At 54.1% G+C, this 17,407-nt stretch overlaps 1 protein-coding gene across 1 annotated transcript in view; it reads left to right on the top strand.

Annotated features, from left to right (window-relative positions):
- Positions 1-332: 332 nt before the first annotated feature.
- Positions 333-17,407, top strand: part of LOC128948610 (olfactory receptor 14C36-like) — a 45,782-nt gene continuing 28,707 nt past the window's right edge. Inside the window, exon 1 of the mRNA XM_054293381.1 lies at positions 333-1,220. Within this exon, the coding sequence (XP_054149356.1) occupies positions 333-1,220 (888 nt within the window). The remainder of the gene's footprint in view (positions 1,221-17,407) is intronic.

Here is a 17,407-nt window from a genome sequence, read left to right as displayed (position 1 = left end):
TCAGTGTCCCTTTTGCAGCCTCCTCAGGGTTGCTCTGACGTTGCCATCAGACCCTGCAGATCCAGAGCTCCCTTGGGCAGTGTCAGAGCTGGGAGGGGTCTGCAGGGCAGAGCTGAGCCCCCAGGGCTGGGCTGGGCTCTGGCAGCACTTGCAGGGCCCAGCCCTGGGCACAGGGAAGCAACTGCTGGCAGGGACAGCTCCAGGCAGCAGAGCCCTGGGCAGGCAGAGGGGGGAAAGTGCCCCCAAGCTGTGCTGGGATATTTAAAGTCCTTTCCAAACCCAGCTATTCCATGATTACTTTTTCTACAGATCCTCATGCCAAGACACAGCATATGTCCAACAGCAGCTCCATCAGGCACTTCCTCCTGCTGGCATTGGCAGACATGCGGCAGCTGCAGCTCCTGCACTTCTGCCTCTTGCTGGGCATCTCCCTGGCTGCCCTCCTGGGCAACGGCCTCATCATCAGCGCCGTAGCCTGCGGCCACCACCTGCACACGCCCATGTTCTTCTTCCTGCTCAACCTGGCCCTCAGCAACCTGGGCTCCATCTGCACCACTGTCCCCAAAGCCATGCACAATTCCCTCTGGAGCACCAGGAACATCTCCTACACTGGATGTGCTGCACAGCTCTTTTTCTTTCTGTTCTTCATTTCAGCAGAATTTTCCCTTCTGACCATCATGTGCTACGAATGCTACGTGTCCATCTGCAAACCCCTGCACTACGGGACCCTCCTGGGCAGCAGAGCTTGTGCCTACATGGCAGCAGCTGCCTGGGCCAGTGCTTTTCTTTATTCACTGGTGCACACAGCCAATACATTTTCCCTGCCCCTGTGCCATGGCAATACCCTGTGCCAGTTTTTCTGTGAAATCCCCCAGATCCTCAAGCTCTCCTGCTTTAATTCCTACCTCAGGGAACTTAGGGTTATTCTATTTTCCATCTCTTTAGCACTTGGTTGTTTTGTCTTCATTGTTTTCTCCTATGTGCAGATCTTCAGGGCTGTGCTGAGGATCCCCTCTGAGCAGGGACGGCACAAAGCCTTTTCCACCTGCCTCCCTCACCTGGGAGTCGTCTCTCTGTTCATCAGCACTGCTGTATTTTACTACCTGAAGCCCCGTTCCGTGTCCTCCCCATTCCTGGATCTGGCACTATCTGTTCTGTACTCAGTGGTGCCTCCAGTCCTGAGCCCCCTCATCTACAGCCTGAGGAACCAGCAGCTCAAGGCTGCAGTGTGGAGACTGATGACAGGATGGTTTCAGGAACATTAAACTATTGAAGTGAAGGGAGACGACCATCCGATTGATGAGCATCGACTCCGATTTATTGAACAAATCAGGCACCTTTTATAAAAATGTTAATTGACTTCATGCATATTGCAAAATTCAAGCTCATGATAGGCTACAGAGAAAACTCCAACCCTCCTTTTGTTTACAATACCTGTGGTTTGTTTATTGAAACCAGGATCAGTGTTCTCACCGTGATATGAAAAGTTCACAAAACCTTCATATCTGTTCCCAGAGCAGCTATCTGTTCCCAGAGCAGCCAAGGACAGAATGTTTGCCTGTTATGAGAAGACTGTCTGAGAATCTTATTGTTTATAAAAATGTGCTTGAAAACCTAATTATTTACAGAATCAAGCCTGGGAAATGCTGCTTTACAGCTATCTTTTACTTTTCCATCAGCTGTATACCTTCATGGCCTCTTTCTTTAAGCCATGCTTGAACCAGGCTCTCCACATTAAACTGCTGGCCAATTTCTGCAAATCACTTGTAATAAAAGTCATCTTTGATACTTCTTGTTTGTTTGGTTGTGGTTTATCTTTCTTTTTTTGTTTTAATTTAATAATATTTGCACAATGAAAATCCATTGTTTGTGTCATTTCTCAATTTCTTTCTCTCCACCTTCCCTGTGACCACAGACTGTGTCAATGAGGGGCTGCACTCTTGGTGTATGTGAAGGAACTAAAGGATCTTGCAGCAAAGTTTTCTACAGAGATGCCCTTTTGTTGCCTTCCCTGGAGCTGCAGCAGCAATGTCTGTGTGCAGAGCTGGGGGCAGATCAGGGCTGGCGCAGCAGCTGTGCCCAGCAGCAGCAGCACTTGGTGTTGCCAGTGCTGCTGCCATGGCCCTGCCCCGCTGCCCTGGTGGCCCTGGTGTTGCTGCAGGGCCTGAGTGCTCCCAGGGCCGGGCACAGCCCTGGGGGTGGCAGTGCCGGGGCTGCAGCAAGGACAGGCCATGGGCTCTGCTGGGGCAGCGCTGACGCCTCAGGCCAGGGCCTGGGGGCTCCAGGCTCCTTGCCCAGGCTCTCTCAAGAACACACCCAGGCCAGTGCTCAGCACAGAAAAGCCCCATGAGCAGTCCCAGGCTGGCCGTGGGCAGGCTGGGTACAAACAGCATGGCTGGGGCTCTGCAAGGGCCGTGGGGCAGATGGGAAGGAGCAGCAGAGCAGGGGCTGATCCATCCCCAGTGCGCTGCACAGCCCAGGGCAGTGACCCAGAGTGTCCTCATGGAGCTGCCAACAACATCCCCCCTCTGCAGCCCTGGCCTCTCCCCCAGCTCACACAGGTGCCCCATCCTTGCAGGCACAGACACAGCATCACTGGCTCAGCAGCCCCTGTTTGCATTGTACACAGCAGGGGGAGCACCCCCATGCTGTTGGTGTGGGGACATGAACCTGAGGGAGCACAAATGCCATCAGCCCCTGGGGCCAGCAAGGGCTGGGGGACACCAGGGAAACCACTCAGCTTTGTCCTGGCCTCTGCAGTCAGCCAGCAAGTTTGTTCCCATCAGCTGGGAGTTTCCTGTCCCACTGCAGACAATGTTGCGCAGAGCCAGGGCTGCCTGGCAGCCACCCCCAAACTGCCCTGAGCATTTCCTTTGCTTCACCTTTGCTTTCTTTACTCTTTCCCCGATATAAATTTCTTGCTCTTGCCCATCCCTGTTCCTTCCCCTGCAAACATCCCATCCTTCTTTGCCCTTTCCTGTCTGGCCCCACTCCCCATTGCAGTTCCTGACTTGGCCCCATGGGAACGTCCCTTGGGGAGCAGGATCATCCTACAAGTGCTGTAGGAATTGTCTGCAGGCTCCTGCAGTGCCTCGCGCTGCTCCCTTGCCAGAGGCACCCCAGGCCAGGGGGACACATCTGGGCTGCTGTGTCTGGCTCTGGAGCTGCCTGTTCTGGGCAATGAGGAGGAGCTGCAGAGGCTCTGCAGGACTGACAGGCTGGGCTTTGGGGCTGTGAGGAGAAGCTGAGGGACTTGGGCTGCTGCAGCTTCTGAAGAGGAGGCCCAGGGCTCATCCTGTGACTGCTCCAAGGGTTTGAGAGAATCCCAGAATCAGCAGGGTTGGAAAAGACCTTGGAGATAATCAAGTCCAATCTGTGCCCTGACACTGCCTGGTCTCCCCTGAGCCTCCTCTTCTCCAGGATAAACAGCCCCAGCTCGCTCAGCCACTCCTCACAGGACTTCTTTTCCAGACCCCTCAGCAGCCTTGTTGCCCTTCTCTGGACACGCTCCAGCCCCTCCATGTCCTTCCTAAACTGAGGGGCCCAGAACTGCACACAGAACTTGAGGTGCTTCCCAACAAGTGCTGAGCACAAGGGAAGAATCACTGCCCTGCTCCTGCTGGACACATCATTCCTGAGGGAAATGGTAGGGAGGGGGTAGGGACAAAGTGTTATTGATTGGCAGCCATGAAGGGTCTTGATTTTCATGTGTATTCAGACTGCATTAGGAGGGTCTGGGAGTCAATATCAATTGGACATTGCTGATATCAATCTATAAATAGGAAAAGAAAAGAGGACAAAACAGTTCTCACTGCATTGTTCTCAATATAGTATATTCACTTTGAATATACTTCTTAAATGTGTATAATTACCACGGTCAAATTGAATATTTATATAATTCCCTGGGGTTCTTCTTGTTCAGGTGTTTTGGAACAAATATTTATGAGCCTTTTACACTGAATTCCTGAACTGAAGTGGTCAAGAAAGAAGACGCCTCTGGAGAAGCAAAGTTCTCCCGCAACTTCCAAGTGGCTAAGGATCCATCCCCATCAGAGCAGCAATGAACAGAAATGGGCACAACTTTGTGGCTGCCCCAGCTCTGGGATGGGCCCTACCCTGGGCCTGGAGCAGGAGCAGCTCTTGAGGGCCCCAAGGCCGGGGCTCTTGTGCTGCCCTGGGCAGATGGGATGGCAGCAGGGGCTGCAGAGCTCTCAGCACCTCAGGCAGCGGAGAGCAGGGCAGCCAGGGAGCCTCCTTTGGCCTTGGCCAAGCACCTTCCCCCATGGCTGGGGCTGAGTCCTGTGGCAGCTGCAGCTGCTGCTGTGCCCTTGCCAGGGGCTGAGGCCATGGGGCAGTGCCCAGAGCAGCCTGGCCTGAGCAGAGCTGTGGGGCCAGAGCCGGCTGGGCTGGGCTGGGAGAGGCCCTTGGTGCTGCCCAGAGCTCAGGGCAGCTGACAGAGCTTGCAGGGAGCTGGGCTGGGCTCAGAGAGCCTGGCCCAGAAACCATCAGTGTCCATCTCAGCCTGGCTGAGTGTGCAGGGGCAGGAATCAGGCCAGGCCTTGTGGGGCAGGGCCAGCGCCTGTGCAAGGCATTGCAAACAGGCAAGTGGCCCAGAGAGGAGGCTGCTCTGTGCCCTTGGGGGCATGGACAGAGCAGGGAGGGGGCCCAGGATATTTGTCAGCACCAGCCTCTGTGCCCTTGCCTAGGCAGCCCTGACTGCTGAGCCCAGCTTTGGCCTGGGCTGAGTTTGGCTGTGGCCCAGCTCCATCCTCCTGCAGGGCTCAGGGCCTGTTCCCAGCCATGGCCAGCCCTGGCTGCCTCTCTGCTGGCCCAGAGGGTGGCAGAGCCCGGGGCAGGGCTGTCTGTGCATCCCCACAGGTGCCACGGGCTCTGTAGGAGCTGGCAGAGACTGCCCAGCAGGGAGGCCATGGGGCACAGAGCCCCAAGGCTGCTGTGGGCACCACGGCACAAGGGCCGTTCCCAGCCGCAATGCTCCTGGCCTGGGCTGGGCCTGCACAGGGGCTGAGCCACCATGGCTGGGCAAGCAAAGGACCACAAAGGGGCCACGCAGCCACTTCCGGGGCTGACAGCAAGGCCAGGCTCACACAAGCAATTGCTGAGCGAGGCCTGTGCTGGCCAGGCCTGACTGTGCCAAAGGCAGAGCTCAGCTGCCCTTGGGGGCTGCAGCAACACTCCAGAGCCCAAAGAGCCTCCATGGCTGTGCTGGAGACCAAGGCTGCAGGAGGGAAATGCAGGGCTGCTGTGGGATGGGGAGTGCATTGAATTCCAGCACACACCTTAGTTCCCAGGGGTTTCTTGGCTGAAAAGAAATGAACATCCCTCTGTTTCTCGGGCAGCTCCTTCTCCAAAGAAAGCAGGTGGAAGTTGGAGCCAAGGAGCTGAAAGCTGCAGGTGCAGCCTGGCCTGGAGGGAGCTCAGATTTGTACAAGGCTACTCTGAGTGCCAGGGCTTGGATGGGGGAAATGGTGGGGTGGGGGTAGAGACAGAGTCTAATTGATTGTCAGCCATCAAGGGTCTTGATTTTCATATCTATTCCAACTGCATAAGGAGGTACTTGGATTCAGTGTCAGCTGGAGATTGCATGTATATGTAAATGGACAGGGGGAAAAAACCCTCAATTTGACCTAAGAAATCTTTTCTCACTGTCTTTTTAAATAGAATCTATTCAACTTGAATACACTACTGGAATTTGTCTAATTAACCGCAAAATATTTAAAAATTAAAATTAAATTGTTCTCAGAGGCTTGGCTTTTTAAGGTGTTCTCAATGTTAATGAGCCCTGAGACAGTGTATTCCTGCACTGAAGAGCTGAAGGCTGAACAAGCCTCTGGAGCAGGACAATTCAGCAGCAGCCTCCAAGGTGCAGAGGATGTCAGCAGCCCCCACTGAGGCCATCCCTGCCCAGAGACCGTGGGGGAATGGGCAGACAAGGAGAGCGTCCCTGGGGCTGGGGCAGCACAACTCAGAGGCAGCAGGGGCTCCAGCTGGGAAATGGAGTGTGGAATGTGGCTGGGAAAGCCCTGCCTGGGCTGTGCCAAGCAGGGCACACAAGCCCTGACTCCCATCCCCCAAACAACTCTCTAAAAGAGATATTTAAAAGGAATTACAATTCTTTCCATACTCTGAGTTGAACTCACTGGAGCAATACCAACAAAAGATTCTCAGGAGCTCAAAACAACAAAACAGCTTTTACTGGTAACTTTAGAAAATCAGAGAAACTTTGGCAAAAGGTTTAATATGACATTCAATCAACACAACACAATTCTCAAAGCATTAACTTGGCCCCTTCACCTTTACAAATTCTAAGCCTGTTCAATTTTAAGTTACTCAAAATTGGCAAGAAGAGGGAATTAGAAGAAGGAAAAGAAAACACAGAAAGAGAGAAAGAAATAAAACAAAATACAGGGGAGCACACAAACAGCTACCAACTCCTGGATTCCAGAACGTTTCAGATGGAAATTCCAAGAGGAGGTAGGGTCAAGATGTGTGCTTGCCATGTGGTCAGCCTCAAATACCCCTTGGTCATCCTGGGCCCTTCCCCCAGGTGGGACTTGGGGTCATTTGGTCCCTCAGGAGCTGGGCTGGGGCTGCAGAGGTGGCTGTGGAGCATTGCCTGTGCTGTGCCAGGGACTGGCAGACACTGCTGGGCTGGGATAGAGGCTCTGGGGGTACTGGGGTCACAGGGCAGGGCAGGGCTGGGGTTCCAGGGCAGGGCAAGGCTGGACCTGCCCCTTCCTCCTCCACACACAAAATGTTTCGAGCCAACAGTCTCCTCCAGTCTTTCACTACAGGAAATGCTGGAAGTGAAATCCCATTTGTGGCCATGGGCACCTGGTTCAGAAGGACAGTTCTTTTCCATAGGAAGGAAAGCACACAGCTCCAAGGTTTGGAAGGCAGGTGAGAGCCTCAGTAGGCCAAGGCCAGCCAGACGTGTCAGGAATGGCAGATTTTTTTTGGAAGCAGTCTTTGAATTTAGGGAATTTTGGAGGTGGAAAACCAATCTCGGCCATGGGCACCTGGAGAGGCAGGACAGTTCTTTCCCATGGGAAGGAGAGCATGGACCCTCCCTCAGTGTTTTGGCGACAGATGAGAAGTGACTACTGTGAAACCACTGCCAGCCAGACTTGTCCTGGCAATATTCCTATGGGAACAATATCAGGATATAAGAAAATTTGGAGGTGAAATCCCAATTCTGGCCATGGGTGCCTGGAGCAGAAGGACAGTTCTTTTCCATTGGGAAGGAAAGCACAGAGCCCCAGTGTTTCAGCAGCAGATGAGAAGTGACCCTCAACATGCACAGGTCAGCTGTACCAGTCAGGCAGTCCATGGGAGGCCAAACCAGCCAGAGCTGTTCTGTATTCTCTTGGTTTTATGGGGCTCCATAGTGTCACAATGGTGCCTTGGATCCATGGAGCCCCGCAGTGTCATCATGGTGACTTGATTCCAGGGGTTCCAGCAGTGTCACAATGGCCCCTTGATTACAAGAAGACCTGCAGTGCCACAATGGCCCCTAGGTTCCATGGGGTCCCACAATGTCACAGTGGCCCCTAGGTTCCATAAGGCCCCACAGTGTCACAATGGTCCTAAGGATTCCATGAGCCCTTGCAGTGTCACAATGGTCCCAAGGATTCCATGAGCCCTTGCAGTGTCACAATGGTCTCCATGGTTCCCCAGGCCCCACAATGTCATGGGACTCCTCTGTTCCATGAGGTCTGCAATATCACAATGGACCTTTGGACCCTGGGGCTTTGCTGTGTCACAATGGTCTCCTCTGGCTTCACAGTGTCACAATGGACCACTGATGACAGGAGGCCACTCTGTGTCACCCTGGAGCTTTGGTTCCATGCAGCCCTGCAGTGTCACAAAGGCCTCTTGATTTCATGAGGCCCCACAGTATCACAATGGTCCTCCCAGGGCCACTATGAGGAGGTCCATAGTATCACAATAGACTTCCTCATGGTCTCACTGGTTCCATGAGGCCTCACAGTGTCCCAATGGTTTGCTTATTCCACAGGGCCTCAGAGTGTCACAATGGTCTCCATGTTTCCATGAGGCCCAGCAATGTCACAGTGCTCTCCATGATTCCATGGTGCCCCACAGTGTCAAAATGGTCCCTTGATGTCACAGGGCCCCACAGTGTCACACTGGCTCTTTGGTCTGACAGGGCCCCACAGTGTCACAATGTTCCCTTGGTCTCAAAGGGGCCCACAGTGTCACAATGGTCCTTTGGTCTCACAGGACCCCACAGTGTCACAATGGTCCCTTGGTTCCATGGCCCTGTGCTGCTGCATTCCCCCCTCCCCTTCTCAGGCCACCCTGCCAGCTGAGAAATGCTCCTTGGGCCTCGGCCTTGGCCAACAGCCCCTGGGCTCTGCTCCTCTGCAGCTCATCACAAACACTGACTGCTCCAGGCACTGCTGCTGCCCAACCAGCTCCTGGTTTCTGTAGGAGCAGCCCTGGGAACTGTTGTTGTTCCCTCCGTGGCACAACATCCCTGTTATCACAGGGATCCAAAGAAAGCTGTTGGTGCCAAGTGTGGCCAGGATGAACCATTGCTGGGACTGAAGCCCCTCTCTTGGGGCCCTGCAAACAGCGCTCCAAAAGGAGCCCTTGGAGCTCTCCTGGGCCACGACTCCCTCTGAGTGGGGCCTCTCCCAGCCGGGAACTCTCCTGTTTGCTGCACTCGGGGATCCTGAACAACGACGGAGCCTGGGCCGATCCCCCCACTCCTCCAGGCTCAACCCTTCACCCACTGGGGAGATGCCAAAGCATTAGCAGTGAGCATTTCCTGCCCTCAGGGGAATTTCTCACAGGTGCCTTGCACTGACTCTTGGTGTCTGTGTGCACACAGGAGCGCCTGTGCTGGGGAAATGTGGCAGAAATACTGCTCTCTGAGGGGTTTAAGTGCTTTGGATAGCTGAGTCAGTCAGATATCCAGATATCAGTAAGTAAGGTTTTGTTGCAAGCTCTAAGCTAAGTTAAATGCTGCTGAAAGCTGTTCTTTTGCAAAGATATAAAGTTTATTTTAAGTTATTACCTAATTTTTTAAGTGGTATTCCCTTTTTAAATTAAGTCGTAAGTTATAAGTTAGGTTAGATACTGTTAAGTAGTGTTCTTCTGCCAAATTGTGAAGTTGAAGGTATCACTTAAGGTTAAGGTGTAAGTTAAATTCTGTTAGGTTTGAGCTCTATTAAGCTTTTAGGCTGTATTCCTTTTATCCTTGCCCTCGCTGCCCTTGTGTCATACACACTCACAGGGACAGTTCTCAGTTCATTTCTGGTTTGATTGCCTAGATTTACTTTGGTTTTGTTGTTACTTTGTTTCCTTTCTGTGCCTGAACTGTCCAGTCAGGAGCAGAGTGACTCTTGCCAAGGAACTTTGTGCTGCTGTCCCTTAATATTAAATCTGGTTTCTGCTGCTCCCTTGCTGGAGATTTTTTCAGCAGTCTCAGCCCCTTGTTGGTAGCAGGGTGAAGGAGCCCTGGCCCAGGCTCTGGCCCTGGGGGACATGGGGACGCTGCCGGGGGGTCCCTGTCCCCCTGTGCCACCCCCAGGGCCCTGGCCCCCCATCCCTGTGTCAGGGTCTGGGGTCGATCTCGTGGAACATCCTCTGGGGGAGGCTGCGGGGCCGGGGGACCCGGGGGGACAGAGGACCCCGCTGTGCACAAGCAGGGTTGGACTGCTCTGGGGGGAGCTGTGAGGGGGGCCAGGGCAGAGTGACCTTCCCAGTGACCTCACACAGCCCTCGTGATGTCACAGAGCTCCTGTGATATCACACTGCCCCTGTGATGTCACACTGCCCCTTATGATGCCGCACACCTCTTTTGCAATGTCACATAGACACCAATGATATCACAGCCCACTCTGGGATGTCACACATCACGCTTGTGATGCCACAGAACCAAATCTGAGATGTCACCCTGGAATGTCATGCAGCTGCACTGTGATGTCACAGAAAACACAGTGATGTCAAAAAGGCACCCTGTGATGTCACTGTCTTTTCTGTGTTGTCACAGCCTGCTCTGTGATGTTACACGGCCACCCAGTGATGCCACAACCCACTCTCTGATGTCACAGAGACACCCTCTATGATGGCAGGATCTGCTCTATGGCCTCACACCTGCTCTTTATCGTCACAGGCAGCTGTGTGATGTCACAACAGTCTCAGTGATGTCACAAAACCCTCTCTGCAATGTCATACTGCCACTCTGTAATGTCACAGCACACACTCTGACCTCACAGCCAGCTCTATGATGTCATACAGCCATGCCCTGATGTCACAGACTGCTCTGTGATGTCACACAGTCCCCTCTATGATGCTGTAGCTGCTCAGTGACCTCACACAACAAACTCTGTGATGTCATAGCCCAATCTGTGACCTCACACAGCCCACTCTGTGCTGTCACACAGCCCCTTGCTGCCATCACAGCTGCTCTGTGCCTCTGTGACACAGCCCCAGAGGTGCTGCTGTGACAGAGCCCCCTCAGGGCCATCCCACAGCCCCTCCCAGTGCTGAGTCCCTGTGAGCTCTGTCTGTGCCCTGCTGGTGTCCCTGAGGGGCCCTGGCAGTGCCCCAGCCCTGCTGGGCTGTGCACAGGAGCTGCTCCTGGCCAGAGCTGTCTCTCTGCAGCGCTGCCCTTGCCAGGAGCTGCCTCTGGGCCAGGAGCCCAGCCCAGCTCAGCAGCACAGACACAGCACAGGGACTTTAATCACCCTCTGGGGCTTTGCTGTTCTTTGCTTCAGACCCATCCCCCAGAATGTGCTCAAAGAACTTCTCAGGGACTCAAAAAGAGGGGGAAACACTGAAGTTTTTCATACTTTAAATAGATCCTTCTGAGGGACAGGACCGAGAAAATGTACCCAGGTTCCAGGTAGAGAAGAACACAGGTGGCAGTGATGACATGTGGGAACAAGCGAGGGAAAGGTGTCTCTGGTGCTGAGCAAAGCTGTGCCTCTCTCCCTGCAGGCTGTCGGCATCCCCTGCTGCCACACCTGGCTGGGCCCTTCCTTTGGGGCAGCTCTGCCTCCTGCCTGCCTCTGCCTGCACGTGCTGCACCACAGCCCTGCCCTGGCAGGGAAATTCCTTTCTCCTGGTGCCAGTCTGGGCCTCCCCAACTGCCCTTGATGCTATTATGTCTTCTTCAGGCCCATTCCCACTATGAAGAAAAAGCTCCAGACTCTCTGAAACCACCCTTCCATCCCTCCCAGGCTATTCGCGTTTAGTCCTCAGTCTCTACCCCACTGACCCCAGAGCTATCAGCCTCTCCCTGGTGCTTATCTGATGAGGCCTCCAAACCCCATCTTGGGAGATTTTTGGGTCCTCTCCAAGACCTGTGAAAACGGAAAAATAGTGATTAAAGGATTTTTCTCCTAAATCTTGCAGTGACAGAACAAGGGTCAATATCTTTAAAACGAATGAAGGTGGATTTACATTTGGTAGAAGGAGGAAATCTTTTATAGTTATGAGAAAGGCACAAAGCTGCAAGTGTATTTCCAGAGAAAGGGATGCCCCATCACAGGAACTGTCTAAGATCAGGATGTTTGTGCAGCCTGACCCAGTGAAACCCTCTCATCCTCAGGGACAGAATTCCTGTAGTGTGGGTTCTCTGATGTGCTGGGTGCCCTCACAACGCTTCAGGCCAGAATGTCTACTGAGGGCAGCCAGGCTGCTGCAGGGGCAGTGACCTCACAGCCATCACCATGGCAGACCTTTCCCCTGGGCCTGGCTCTGCCCTTTCCTCTGCCCCTGCCTTGGCTCTGCTGGCATGAAGAGTTTTGTCATTAATATCTTGTCCCCAAGGTGCTGGGGCCAATGGCTTCCCAGTCAGGCTCCTGGAGCAGAAGTGGCTTTTCAGAGCCCAGCCAGGAATGAGCCCTGAGGCAGCAGCTCTGCAGTGGTGGCCACCAGGCCGGGCTGCCGAGGGAGGCTTCTGGCCATGGCCTGCAAGCAGCTGCTGCTGCCAGGGTGCCTTTGGTGCCTCAGGCTCTCCCTGGCACAGCTCCCAGCGCGGCACTCTGCCCTTGTGCCCGAGCCCTTCCCTGTGCTGGGGCTGGCCTGGGGCTTTCCCTGCAGCAGGACCTGCCCTGCTCATGGCCCAGGAAAGGCAGTTCCTGCTGGAGCAGGAGGCTCTGCCTGCAATGGGCTCCAACAACTCCAGCAAGGCCCTGCTGACTTCAAAACTGCTGCCTAGAGCACTATATTCTAATAATGGTATAGCTCCTGAACTGTGGAGTAAATAACTGTGCTAGTGATCTTTCCATCTGATCATGATCAGAATAAGCCAGAGACATATTTATATAAATGTATCTGGTATTCTGTCATTAATCCTGCGGGACAAAATGTGTTGAAGTTGAATTCCACCTGTTCGATCTTTTGCACCTTTGACAAAGTCTGGGGCTGGGATTGGATCCAGCCACTCCCAGTCTCCTCTCTTAGAAGGAATGTTAGAAGTCTAGGGGCCCTGCAGGGGTTTGAGGATCCATGGTGGCTACTGGGTGTCATTTCTTCACCTCATGACTCATCAGAAGTTTCTCCAATAAAGAAATAAAGCTTTTGCCTGAAGCTCCCACTGTGCCCATGACAGGAACACCTGTGAATGTCTGGGACATCCCAGCCCTTTGGCAGCCTGGGGACTCCTGGGATGTCACTGTGGAGCCCCCGTGAGTGCCTGTGACAGATCGGCGCCTTTGCAGCCCAAGGTGCCCTGGGATGTCGTCATGGAATGGCTGTGACTGGCTCTGACCACACGGCTCCTTACCATCCCAGAAAGCCCTGGGAGGTCTCCATGGAGCCCCTGTCTGTGCCTGTGACATTCCAGCTCTGGAACAGCATGGAGACTCCTGGTAAGTTCCCATGGAACCCCTTAGAGGGCCTGTGACAAATCTGATCCTTAGCAGGCAACCATCACCAGCCCCCTGTTGCTATGGTCAGTTTCCATGGCAACCATTACCAGCCCCCTGTTGCTATGGTCAGTTTCCATGGCAACCATCACACACCCCCTGTTGCTATGGTCAGTTTCCATGGCAACCAACACCAGACATCTGTTGCTATGGGCAGTTTCCATAGCAACCATCACCGGGACCCTGTTGCTACGGTCAGTTTCCATGGCAACCATCACCAACCCCCTGTTGCTATGCTCAGTCCCTTGGCAGCTCCATGGAGACCCCCTGCCGGGGTGGTTGCCATGGACACCAGCTCAGGCCTGCAGCCACAGCCCGTTGCCATGGCAACCATTTGCAGCCCCATCCCCAGGCTCATGGGATCCCAGAACCACAGAACTGGCTGAGCTGGGAGGGACCCATCAGGATCCTCCAGCCCAACTGCTGGCCCTGCACAGGACACCCCAACAATGCCAGCCTGGGCCTGGCAGTGCCGTCCAAACACTGCTGCAGCTCAGAGAGCCCTGGAGCCGGGACCGTTCCCTGGGGAGCCTGGGCAGGGCCCCAGCAGCCTCTGGGCAAAAACCTTTTCCTGACATCCAACCTGAGACTGCCCCGACTCAGCTGCAGCCGTTCCCTCCACTCCTGTCCCTGGGCACCAGAGGGAAGAGGTTCCCACAGCCCCAGCCAGGGACCCGCTCCCAAGGCTGTTGCCATGGCCACCAGGGCTGGGACCAGCTGGGATGCTCGGTTCCATGTGCCGGGGTTCAGGAATGGGATTCACCAATTTCCTGATCGTGCTAAAACCGCGCTGCTCTCTCTGCCCTCCCACCCCCAATGGAAAGCACAAAAGGCAAAGATCCCGGGCTGGGATAAGAACAATTTATTGGGAACAGCAATGAGATAAGGAACAAACGGAACAGAAACAATATTGATAACAGAAGGGATAAGAAAAACTGTTTACAGGGAAAACTAATACATCAACAACAGGCTCTTCCTGGCCATGCATTTCCCCTGCCTGGAAAGGACACCCTTCTCCTCAGGGAGAGAGAGAGAGTCCCTTTCCTGCCCCTGGAAATGACCTGAGGTGGGAGTAAATGTAATGACACGGCCATGGCCTGACCCTCATGTTCTTCCATCCCACATCATGTCTTTGGCATGGGCAGGAAAAGGGACAGGTGTCTTCCCAGATGGATCACAGGGAAAATGGATCACCAGGGCTCTTCCCAATGTGGGCCCTCCAATGGGGGTTGAAGCTGGAGTGGTGCATGAAGCTGTTCCTGCGTTTGTGGCATTTGCAGGGCTTCCCTTACCGGTGCCTCCGTTGGTGTCTGGTCAAGGCAGAGCTCTGGGTGAAGCTCTTCCCACACTGGGGACACTCGAAGGGCCTCTCCCCAGTGTGGATGCGCCGGTGGGTGATGAGGGTGGACTTTTGCTTGAAGCCCTTCCCACAGTCAGGGCAGTGGAAGGGCCTCTCCTCTGTGTGAATCCGCTCATGCAGACGGAGATTTGAGCTGGTCTGAAACCTCTTCCCACAGGTTGGGCACTCATAGGGCCTCTCCCCAGTGTGGATACGCTGGTGGATAATGAGGTCGGAGTTGCGCTTGAAGCTCTTCCCACAGTCAGGGCAGCAGAAAGGCCTCTCCCCAGTGTGAATGAGCTGGTGCCTGAGGAGATCGGAGCTTCTCCAAAAGCTCTTCTGACAGTGGGGACACTCGTGGGGCCTCTCCCCAGTGTGGATGCGTTGGTGGGTCACAAGGTTGGATCTGTAGCTGAAGCCCTTCCCACATTCCCCACACTCGTAGGGCCATTCCCCAGTGTGGATCATCTGGTGGCAGAGCAGGGTGCTGCTCTGCCTGAAGCTCTTCCCACACTCCAAGCACTTGTGGCGCTTCTCCCCATCATGAAGCTGCTCCTGGGCCATCAGCTCCAAGAACTGGCTGAAGCTCTGTCCACCTTCCTGGCTCTGGGTAAGTCTTTCCTCCTCAGAGCACCCTGGGCTGGGTTTGGAGCCCCTCTTCCTGCAGGATCTCTGGAGATTTTCCTCCCCATTAGAATTCTGCACTGTGGACTCAATCAAAACAGCCTCTTCCATGAGGTTCTGCCAAGGAGATTCTTCCTCCATGGTCTCCATCATCAGCTTTTTGTCTGGGGAAGGAAGGGCAAGGAGAAGATGGGATTTGCCTCCATTCCAGAAGGAAGGGAAAGGAGATTCCCCCAGTGCATCCCCGGCAGGACGGTCTTGGCACCAAGGTTGTCCTGCAGCTGGGGGCTGTGCTGGGCTGGGAGATGGAGCAGGAGAGGGGGAAAGGGGCACTGATTTCCTCCTCACCTGCCTGGGTATCCCAGGGCTCCTTCCTCTTCCTCACAGCCTCCTCCTCCATCCAATCAAGGTTTGGGAATGGGAAATCCTGTTCTGGGAAGAAAACAAAGGGTGCACACATTGTCTTTTGTTCCGGGAACAGTGCTGGGCTGGGAGATGGATGAGGAGAGAGCGGGAAAGGGGCACTGATTTCCTCCTCACCTGCCTGGGTATCCCAGGGCTCCTTCCTCTTCCTCACAGCCTCCTCCTCCATCCAATCAAGATTTGGGAATGGGAAATCCTGTTCTGCGAAGAAAACAAAGGGTGCGCACATTGTCTTTTGTTCTGGTTTGAAGGTAAACTTGGGGGAGAGTCTAAGGTCGGAGTTACAATTTAAGAAGAAAATTTAGATCAGGGCAGTGATACAGAAACACTGCCTTAAACTGACAGAGTCAGGATATAACCTGACACCCTGTTGGTCAGGGTGGTGGCAGCAGTCCCATTAAATGGTGGCTTCAGTCCTGTTGGAGTGATCAACGTGATTCTGTCAGAGCAGTGATCCTGTAAAAGGGTCTGGTCTTCCTCTGAAGGTCCAGTGGTTATTATGGAGCTCTTGTCCTCTGGGAATCCTGTAGGCAAGCTGCTCCTGGTGTTAAAAGCCTCAGCTTATATCCAGGCAGGAATGCTTGGTTCCTCCCCCTGGGCGGAGCATCCCACAATGGGATGATGGAATTTTATCAGTCCTGCAGTGACACTCAATGGCCCATTCACAGGAGATATGTCCCCTGGAGGGCGTTATCAGGGGTGAGTCATGGAAGAGATGAAGAACAATGCCCCACCTTTTTATAGCAGTTTATGAGGATGGGGATTGGAAACATGCATTTGGTTACATCTTGCATTGCAACCTGAAGCAGTGGGGTAATCCCTGCTCTGGGGGTGAACACCACCCCCCTTACCCAAACTGGCTCAGGTGTAAAACCCCCACCCTGGGAAGGGCTCACACACGGGGACAATGTCACACTTGGCTCCCTCCAGAGGAGGTCTCTGTCCCTTGCTCTCTCCCCCTTTTCTCTTTCTTTCCATCTCTCTCTCTACCTCACATTTACTGTTCAATAAAATCCATTTTGGATTTGGTCTCATTAGCACCTTAATTGGGGCAGAGGAATCTCTGTAACCATTTTTTTAACCATATTGCAATATTATTTGGGCACAGTGTGTTCAGGGCGCTGTTCTCTGACTCCAAGTGTCTTTGACAACAGCATGGTTCCCTTCTCTGAGGAGATTGTGGTTCTTTCTGGAAGAACTCTTGGAAACTTGGAAGGACTTGGAAACAGTCCCTCCTTCCTCCTGGGGAACTTATGGGAGAAATGATGAAGAAAATGGCTGTTCTGACTGACCAGTGAAAAAGAAAATATTGTGTTGTCCTTCCTTGAAAAGGGTGCTCGGGGCAGTCTCTGTCCCTCTCAGCCCAGGGAATGCTTGGGGCTCTCTGTCCCCTCGCCCTGGGGGATGCTCGGGGGGTCTCTGTCCCTCTGGCCTCAGGGAATGCCTGTGCAGGGCTGGGGACCAGGGCTTCTGTGTCCCTCTCACCGCTGAGGGTGCTCGGGGCTGGGGGGGCTCTCCGACCTTCTCACACCTGGGGAGGCCGGGGGGTCTCTGTCCCTCTCAGCCCCGGTGTGACCCCACCCAAACATCATCGGGGTCAGAGGGACAGAGACACCCGCAAACTCCCAGAAGGGCTGAACCTGGGATTTGGTGTGGGGCTGAGGATTTAGGAAGGGGCTGGAACTGGGGCTGGGTTGGAGTTGGGGCTGAGATTTGGATTAGAGCTGGGATTGGGGTTAAGGCTAGACATGGGATTGGCTTTATGGCTGGGGCTGGGATTGGGTCTGGGGCTAGACAAGTCTGGCACTGGGATGAGATTAAATACAGAACTGTGAGTGTGTCTAAACATGGAGTGAGATTGAGACCAGGATCAGGGTCAGGTTTGGGACTGAGCTCACCCAGAGCGGGACAGAGGGGATGTCACTGCAGGATGTCCCTGCCATCGTCCCAGTCCTCCTCAGGCACATCCAAACATGAGGGGCAGCTGGGTGCCCCAAGATCCAGGTGCTCCCACGCTGCCCCTCAATACCAGGTGAGCATTCCCTGAGGGCAGCCCTGACTGTGACCCCTGGGGCTCTGGGATCAGCCCTCATATCCCTGT

Source organism: Melozone crissalis, unplaced genomic scaffold (assembly GCF_028551555.1).
Source record: "Melozone crissalis strain CALT ecotype California unplaced genomic scaffold, PUWL_Pcris_2 ptg000139l_1, whole genome shotgun sequence".
NCBI lineage: Eukaryota > Metazoa > Chordata > Aves > Passeriformes > Passerellidae > Melozone > Melozone crissalis.
This window is presented reverse-complemented; position numbering and strand designations above follow the sequence as displayed.